Source organism: Pyrus communis, chromosome 4 (assembly GCF_963583255.1).
Source record: "Pyrus communis chromosome 4, drPyrComm1.1, whole genome shotgun sequence".
Lineage (NCBI taxonomy): Eukaryota > Viridiplantae > Streptophyta > Magnoliopsida > Rosales > Rosaceae > Pyrus > Pyrus communis.
In genome coordinates this window covers 6,024,991-6,034,567 of record NC_084806.1, presented here as the reverse complement: position 1 = coordinate 6,034,567, position 9,577 = coordinate 6,024,991, and the positions used below count along the sequence as shown (strand labels likewise).

The following is a 9,577-nucleotide window of genomic DNA, read 5'->3' as shown; positions in this document are numbered from 1 at the left end:
AATGACTTCGATGTGTATTGGTTTCAGTTCAAGCCAGTTAGCTAGGGCTTATATAGTTGATGCATGCAATTAAAATGGATAGAAAAGAAGGGCAAAAACAATATGTGGTAGCTGCTACCTTGCTTCCATTAGGGTTTGCTCCAAAAGCGCCAGTAAAGACTAATATTTGATATTTTCATTCTTTAGAGACAAGGGCTTGTCTATAAATTTGTCTGGTCGCATTCGAAATCTTTTTTCACCTTCACGAAAGGTTACATGCACGGCAATCCTGATATTCTTACTCTAGGAATATTATTGTCATATACAGTTTGCCTATGCCGTGAGACACATGATTCACGCATGTTGTATAGTGTTTTGTTGTAACTCGATGAACTGTTATTACTGAATAACTACATGCATTCATCAACACAAATATAACATGTTTACTTGAAATGATAATCAAAATTATTCTAATTGTTGACTCTCATTGTGTTCAGACTCAGAACCGAAATGTAAACGGGTATGACATTACAAATTGTAATTCATGTCCAAAAGAACTAGGGATTGGAATGATTTGGCAAGTAAAAAATCTCATACATGATTGTTTTTTTTTAGAAGAATAACTTCCGCCACTTAGTACTACGGTCTAGTGGTATTCCTTTTTACTTGTAAATGAGAGATCTTAGGTTCGATTCTCGCCAAATACGAGTTTGAATCACATTATTGCTAGCCCATTATAAAGCTAAACCCACCTCCTCTCCTTAGTGTAGATAATATCACTTGTTCAAAAAAAAAATAAAAAAATAAAAAAAAACTTACAATTCGAACACCAATGTTGTAGACTGTAGTATTTCAAACCAATCATGCAATATCATATAAGAAAATTAAAACACTTCAGGGTATGTGATAGGTTTGAAACTTTATCACCTAGCGTTTTGGCTGTATGTAAGTTTCTCTCATACTTCAATTCATCTGATACTTTAAGTCATCTGGATCAACATAAAAAAGCAAGATGGTCTTGCTATTCTAGGGCTAAAATTTTCCAATTTGTTAGGTATAATACGAGGTACTAATACTATCATTTATTAATTTTGTTAATTCAGTGTTAGCTAGTAGTATAGATAGCTAGCAGCTGGGATCACTGGCCTTTTGGCATTACCCAGAAGCGGAAGTGAGGAAGAACCAAGGAACCAGTTTAGCGTACGGAAAGAAGAAAATGCAATTAGAAAGTTCATTGCCTTCATCCCACCAGTAATTTGATATTCTATACTCAAATGGTTTAGTGCCTTTTCTTTTGGTCTGAATATATGTTTTGGTGCCTTTTGTACTCAAAAGTATAATAAGCTATTGGTTCTTTTACCAATCAAGAAAAACATATAAATTTAGAGCTAGTGGCCAACTGAAAAATCCTACTCTGGAAGGGAAAGAAAACGAAAACACCTGCGTTTGAGATGCTTCCCAAACTTTTTTTTTTTTTTTCTCCTTGATTTTCGAACTTTTTTTTTTGTTGACGTATAGATTCCGAGACTTTCATCATGCTCATGAGGGACCAGGGGATTGCTTGACATACAGTACGAAACAAAAAGGAAAAGTGTTGCTATTATTATGCTATATATGAATGACAAGATACGAACAGAAAAAAGCCTACAGAAATCCAAGATAAAAGGTCATATTATTACTAATATTACCGTTCAAGAAATCTACTAGCTGTGGGGCGTGGACTACATTCTTTCGTCCAGAAAAACCAAAGGTTCACTAAGTTGGCTGTTGGGTTCATAATATACAAAATGAGAATAATTTATATGACACGAGTATACTGCTACGTGGCTTCTCATGTTAATAAAATCAAAACATGTGGTCAAAAACTTACACATATCTTTATTTCATTGGCATAGAACGTCACTACAACAATGTATTCGTATCATGTAAGTCCTTCTACAAAACTGATAAATTGATCTTCAAACTCAAGTTTTGATAAATTTTTTTTATTATATTCCTTGAGTGAGTTTCATTTTTTAAATGTGGGCCTGGTTGTGAAGATCAATTTTCTGGGATAGTAGTGAATAGAATTTTCCTTTCTTTTTTTTTTTTTTTTTGGTATAGAAAGAATAGTAAGCCATAGGCCTCGTCTTTCTTCACTTTTTTGGTTCATCGAAGACACATTGAATATTCAGAACTTGAATGCTTTAACACTATGTTGGATGACAAAATGTAAGTTTTTCAAAATGATGGAAATTTATATTTTAAAATTTGTAATTTTTTTGTTGACTAACTCCTAAAAACTACAAAGTCTATATGGCGCGCATGCCGAGTAATTAATGAGCTAACTATGTCATTCGGTTGATACGGGGCATGCCAACTCGTCGGCCGAGGAGTAAAATTTGTTGATGTTACGTTGAACGCGCTACTGACTTCTTGATCTTGCAACTGCGACTGAGGAAGGAACATGTCTCGGCCTTCGGGTTCTTGAACCTGAAGACAAGGCTGCTAGTTTTGTGAAATTCACAAATCGTCGGCATCGGGTTTGGTCACGGTGATTATATTCGTAAGAATATAAGCACGGCGAACTGGCTCCAAACTATACGAACACATGTACTCAAAAGAGATGTATGTCTTGATAGTAAATGTGGTTCGGCCGTTAGAATGCCGAACTCTGAAACTCACTTGTGAGTATCCAATCATAAAACCACTCGGCGTTCAATGTGCCGAATGTAGTAACTTGTAACACCTCACTTCGCCGATAAGGCTAATAAGATGACCTTTGCCAATAAGGATTCGAAAACCCTTCTCGACCGAGACTTGGATAGGTAACCAGTCGACCTCGATGCAGTGCTGTTTATCCAAACTGAAGGTGCTCCTCGGTCGGCTGATTCTATGGCAACAGTTATGTTTATCCAAACTGAAGATGTTCACCGGTTGCCTTCACAATGCTGTTTATCCAAACTGAAGGTGTGTTGGCAGAAAAAGAAAATAAAAAATCTCAAGATGTTTGAGAAGTTTGTGCAGGGTAGTTTGTGTGTTGAATTAGAGGGCTCTCGAATGACGCATCCCCTCCTATTTATAGCAACTAATCTCATATTGGCCGAATCAGAACTATACTTGAATTAGGATTCTTCATCCTAGTCTAACCAAGGCTCGGCCAATCCTACTCCTACTAGGACTTTGAACCAAATTCTCTATCTGGCCACCTTCACTTTTCAAATCTCAGCGTCCTCGCTCCATTGAGACTCCTTATCATACTAGGACTTCGACCCATCTGCTCTTATCCAAATCACTCATTCTGGCAATAGGACTCGACCGCCTTAACTGAGCGGCTTTTGACCACTAGACAGCCCATAGTACGTTAGGAAAAGTTTTGGGCCGAACATAAACTTACGCTCGGCCCAATAATATTATTTTGGGCCCAAACACTAACCTAAAAGAATAAGAAAATTCAAATACTAAATTTAATGTGTATTTAAAGTCAACAATATATATATGAAAGATAATAATTAGGAAATATACAAGTGGAGGTGGTTGGTGGTGGTGGTGATGATGGTCGGTGGTGGTGGTGGTCGTGATGGCAGTGGCGGTGATGATAATATGTGGTGGTGGTGATAGTGACAGAGATGATGGTGGCTGGTGGCAGTGGTGGGTTGTAGTGGCGGCAATGGTGATGATGGTGGTTGGCAGTAGCGTTGACAACGATGGTAATAGTGATGATAAGTGGTGTGGTGGTGGCGGTAATGATGGTAGATGGTGATGGCAACATCGATGATGGTGATGGTGATGGTGACGATATTGATGATGGTGATGGAGGTGATGATCATGGGTGATTGCAATGGAGAAGGTGATCATGATGGTAAGCGGTGGTGGCGATAACGGGGTGTGATGGCCACCGCGGCAACGATGATGAATATGGCTGGTGGTGGAAGCAGTAACAATGGTAGGTAGTGGTGGTGGTGACGGGTGCGACTTGGGTTGGGCCAACCCGGAACTCGTGCATATTCAACCCAACTTTAAACGTGATTAGGTGAGTTTTTCTTAGTCATAACTCGTCCCAATCCAACCCGACCATTTATTGAGTTGAGTTGGGTTGATCTTTTTATCTGCCCATACCTAACCCAACCTAATCGATCAATCTACCTGATTGTAGCTCAAATCAAACTTATGCACATATTACACCAAGTCCAACATCCAACAACCAACAGCTAACAACCTTCCTATTATTATTTAAGCTCTATATGAATTAAGGATTTTTACGAGTGGGTTCAAATTTGTAGTCTCAAGCCTTATGCTTCACTAACTTTATTCTTATTTTTAATTATAATCGTTTATTCAGCCACCATCAACATTGTTAATTCAAGAAATAAGATGGTTTCTAAAGAATAAGTACAATCTGTGAGGATTGAAACTGCTATGATACCAAATTGACACGCCCGATCCTGATATTCCTCAAACAACAGGGTAGGCACGTGCTGGCCGACACCCAAAGGTGACGAAGCCATATTAGAATGTATGAGAACAAGAAATAAATAAGACTTAAAAATTTAAATAGAATTAATATGCAAATGAGGAACGTGTTCAGAGTATACAACTAATTTAGAACACTAAAAAGAAATAATATAAAATTTAATGAATAAGAGAATGGGTCCTACACCGAGAGGACTTGAAGCTGCCGATGCAGAAGTGCATTGACGTCGAGATTCTATGCCTTGATTCTAAAACCTGAGAGGGCACAAAAAAAACATGAGTGGACCAAGTTGATATAAATATATATATATATATATATATAATAAAATAGTTATCAACATATTAACCCCCAAAGTTTTATGAAAATTAATAGCATAATAGGTAGTAGGTTTCTGAAACCCTAGCATGCCTTAAAATCTTTCATAAAACATATCTCGTATATAGCGGACTAAATAGTGATATCCAATAACAATATCTCCCGATCCAATGCCAGCTACTATGTCTTTGCGCCCTAAGCTAGAGATTATTTCTCCCAACCCAATGCTAGCTCCATGTCTCTCGGCCCGAAACCAGCGATTATTTCTCCCAACCCGCAGCTAACAACCATATCCCTCGCTCGTTGGCGAAACAATGACCACTAGATAGGCACAAAACCATTGAACATAGTCTTTCCAAATATAGGTACATATATCTCAAAACATTTTCATAGTATAAAGTCATCCATCATCTATATTATAAAGAAGTGTGTAAAAGAATATTCTAAATAGCATATAGTCATTCATCTATATATTATAAAGAACATCAGTTCGATAAAATATGATATCTCAAAATATTTGCAGTAAGCATATATCTCATAACCCGTCCAAATCCAACCCGACCATTTATTGAGTTGAGTTGGATTGATCTTTTTATCTGCCCATACCTAACCCAATCTAATTGATCAATCTACCGGATTGTAGCTCAAATCAAACTTATGCACATATTACACCAAGTCCAACAGCCAACAGCCTTCCTATTATTATTTAAGCTCTCTTATGAATTAAGGTTTTTTATGAGTCGGTCCAAATTTGCAGTCTCAAGCCTTATGCGTCATTAAATTTATTCTTATTTTTAATTATAATCGTTTATTCTGTTACAATCAACATTGTAAATTCAAGAAATAAGTTGGTTGCTAAGAATAAGTAAAATCTGTGAGGATTGAAACCGCTCAGGGTTCCGATATTTATGGTCAAAATGGAGGATGGAATAAGGGTTTGCCACGGTTGCTTCTTGGTGCTGCCAATGCCACGGCGTCTGGTGATCATACTTTTCATTTCTTCACACAATATTTCTAATTCTAAAGTTTGACGACTCGAACTCAACACATATAAACTCGAATCCAATTAAATTCAAATTCGAATGAACCCGAGTGAAATCAAACTCGAATCCAAATCCGAGTTATGATGGTTGGATTAGGATTGAATTAACCTTTCAACCTGCCCAACTCACTTGGTTGGAGAATAGTAAAGATAAACAACTTTGTTAAACATAACCTTGCTATTCTAATACAATTAAGGAGTGCATTTTGCTCACCACCCTCAAGTGATGGTAATGTTCACCACCCTATTTATTACCGTTAGATGTATTTGAATTTTAAGATTTGTGTCTATCCACTACACAAATCTTGAAATTCAAATTCATCTAACTGTGATAAATAAGGTGGTGAGCATACAACCGTAGTTTATGGTGGAGAGCAAAAATGCTCCCCTTTTTTTCCCTATTTTTACACATATTTGAATTGAACAAATAAAAAAAATCAGGAGATGAAAATAAAATAACGAGAGTATGCAAATGAGAAAATGGGTTTGCGTAATCATTTCTTTTTCAAATTTCATTGGGAATTGTTAGTAGCACTCCAAAATTCTCATTTTACACTCCAAACTTTCTATATTTAGAAAGAAAAATATACTTGTGAGGAGTATAGAATGAGATTTTTGGCGTGCTAATAACACTTCCCATTTCATTTGAAGTTTTTAATAGCTCCAGTATTTTCCAGATATAGGCAAATAGTACTATTTCAATTTTAGCAATCACATCATTTATACATAACAAACTTCTTCATGGGGTGCTTACACTTGCCACAAACGACCACTCCTTCACCTTGTTCTTTACTAGGGTGAGTAAAATCATGACCACAAGGCCTAGGAAGAATAGGTGGTGCAAGGGCATGTCTAAGTGCACCAAAAAATCCTAACTCAGCCAAATTTCCTCCCCAACTAGGAAACAAGTCTAAGCATTCCATGATCTTTGGTCCTTCAAGTCTTATTATATCAATCGAATTAGATCCTCTCCCTATGACTGCCCAATTTTCGTCATTATTATCGATATCTAGCAATGCTGACACCTCATCTAAAACATTGTCAGTGTAGGTCTCTGGCTTGCCTAGCCGGAGTTTTGATCTTCTTATACTTTCCAACCGAAGCCAGAAGAAATGCGTTTTCATGGAAGGCAATGCGCTGCTCAATTTGTTGTAACGTACATTGGCTAAAATGTCCTTCACATGCGGGGTTGAGTTCCTTTTGCCGACATACACCATCTCAAGCTGCACTCCTGCCCTTTTAATAATCTCCATCTTAGCAGTGAATTCTACAATCCAATCTATGCTGTTACTTCCATAGATGCAAATATTTCTGCCTTCTTCCACCTGAAAACAATGCAAACTCACGAGCGTAAGCACCCAAAAAGAAAATAATGATTACTAAAGTACAAGAGAGGATTGATTCTACAAAGTAAATACTCATACCCGCTTAGTCAGCAGGGGGTCAATTTCATCAATCAAAAAGTGCAATGTCCAATTCTGCTCTTGCCAGAGTTCTTTCTCTCTTGATGCCGAAAAAGGATACGCTCTAGCACCCCAGATAAAGAGCATGTCAATTGCATTAGAGTTTGAGACTGTTCCCTGCGAATTCAACACAACCAAAACCGGCTCACTTTTGCAGTACCATGCTTCTTTTACGAATGTCACCACTGCTGAGTTAGGAAGCCAGGGTTGCCTTATTGAGTACCAAGGCAAAGAATTTGATAAATATTCAAAATTTTCCTTTTCGGCATTGGTCCAAGTACTGGAAACTGGAATGGGAACCCATACAATTGCATAACTGGCCTCTACATCTTTGTTGTGAGGATGATTATGTGTTTGCTGAACCAGAAAGAGTGACTCCTCTATCGAAAGAAGCTCTGGCTTTGAGATCAACAGTATGACTACCTTGCTCTTCAGATCAGAGACACCAAGCTGTGAACAAACCTAGTGAGTTGGTAAAACAGTAGCAACTTATCTCTGTAAAAAGTTTAAAATTAGTTTACACTCTGGCACCCTAGATTTGCAGTTTTGTCAAAATGAAGGCAATCAGGTAATACGCGCTAACAGTAAATAAGTACCAAAGATTAAGTGTAAAATTAGCACAATATTAATGTTTTTATGTGTGATGGCATCTTTGTAATTGGAGTATTTAGATGATACATTGTGACTGTGATCAGCATGGGATTTTAAACCTGCCTTTGCTTGTGAGGAGCATTGCTTGAGTGGAAAGTCATCTCTCAAGGCAAAAAGCAAGCTAAGCACCTCTTGGTTGTCCACTTGGGTCTCCTTGAAGATATTCAGCAGCTTATGATACAGCTTTGTCTCTGCAAGTTATGCCGAAAGTGTCAAGAATACATACCAATTGCTTCAATACTATGCTCAATGCATGGATCATAAACAAAATAAAAAGTTTCAAATTCATCCTCTAAATGTCGACTTGTAACCTGTTTGGTGATGGCACACTTCCACCTGCTGTCTGAGGTGATCGTAAATGCTGCGCAGCTGATACACCAAACTTACAAGCTCCCATGTTGCAATTATGGTTGAATCTGAACACTTCAATTAGAAACAATTCCTTCACCATTAAATCAATTTATGGCAAATTCATTTGGTGGTTAATTACAAATCAGTATTTCAGGTTACTCGAACGTAATTTGGAACACAAATTAAAGCAGTTTAACAAAAATTCTTATGAACAATACTCATCAGAAGTTCATCATATTTTAATACGCTAATCAAAGGGAAGGAATATGAACCTGGTCAGATTTCAAGGCTGTTGAATCTGTGATTTGAGAAGAGCATTTCAAGATGCCTCGAATGATCCAGTAAACAGCGATATAGATTTGGGACTTTGCAACAGCCTTTGTCTCATCGTCCAACTCCACACGCGAAAGTGGAAGTTTTTCAAACTTGATGATACACTTGGTTACATCCACCATTGCATCAACTAACAAACTCAAGGCGTTAAATTGAGGCTTCAAAGGACTCACGTCAGTCGGCAATTGCTTGAGCATTGCAACTGATATTGCCAAGGGAATACAAGAGTTTAGCTGCATTAGGAGCCTGAATTCGCCATAACTTGCTGCAAAAGATGTAAGCACTAATACCACTTTTTCACCCCATCTATATTTTCCCAGCAAATCAAACAAAATCATTGTCCTTCTGTGTAGGTTTTCTTCATCAGAGCACTTGCAAAGTATCTGCCATTTTAACAAATAGATCGAATTAATGCATCTGCACGAAGATCAATGAGAGAGAGAGAGAGAGAGAGAGAGAGAGAGAGAGAGAAGGTGAACTACCTCATGCGAAATCTTACAAAAGGTTTCTGATTCAAATATTCCGAGAGCTTCTAGTGTTTCAAGTTCTTCCATGTCGCTTACAATAATTTTTTCATTGGCATCAAGGTCTTCATCAAGAACCTGAAAGTAAGTGTTTGATGAGATGAAAAGCTTGGAATAGAAGATCATGATGTTAATCACAAGTGCTCGAGAGTTCAAAAGTTTTAGAATTACAAAGAAACACAAAAACAAATTCAAATGTATAAGAACAATCTTACGTAGATAAGCACCATTTCCTATACCATTTATATTTTGCGTTGAAAAAAGGAAAAAACATATGCTAAAGTGACATGTGTTAGAAATGAGCAATTACTTCTGATGCAGCCGTGCAAATCATGATTTTCTCCACTGCACAAAGCAAGAGCTCAGAATCAAAATGGCAACCGTCAGGATCATGGCTAAGAAGTAGCTTCTTGATCAGGACTTCTTCTGACAAAGATGACACAGAGTCACTTCCGAGCGAGTCCAT

At 37.4% G+C, this 9,577-nt stretch overlaps 1 protein-coding gene across 1 annotated transcript; it reads right to left on the bottom strand.

Moving 5' to 3' along the window:
* Positions 1–6,501: 6,501 nt before the first annotated feature.
* On the bottom strand, positions 6,502–9,577 carry LOC137731427 (protein SIEVE ELEMENT OCCLUSION C). The gene is made up of 7 exons (XM_068470535.1): positions 9,422–9,577; positions 9,077–9,189; positions 8,527–9,004; positions 8,215–8,326; positions 7,973–8,094; positions 7,214–7,702; positions 6,502–7,114 (listed from the first exon to the last, which is right to left on the bottom strand). The coding sequence occupies exons 1-7, from the start codon at positions 9,575–9,577 to the stop codon at positions 6,506–6,508; spliced, it is 2,079 nt and encodes a 692-aa protein (XP_068326636.1). The 3' UTR covers positions 6,502–6,505.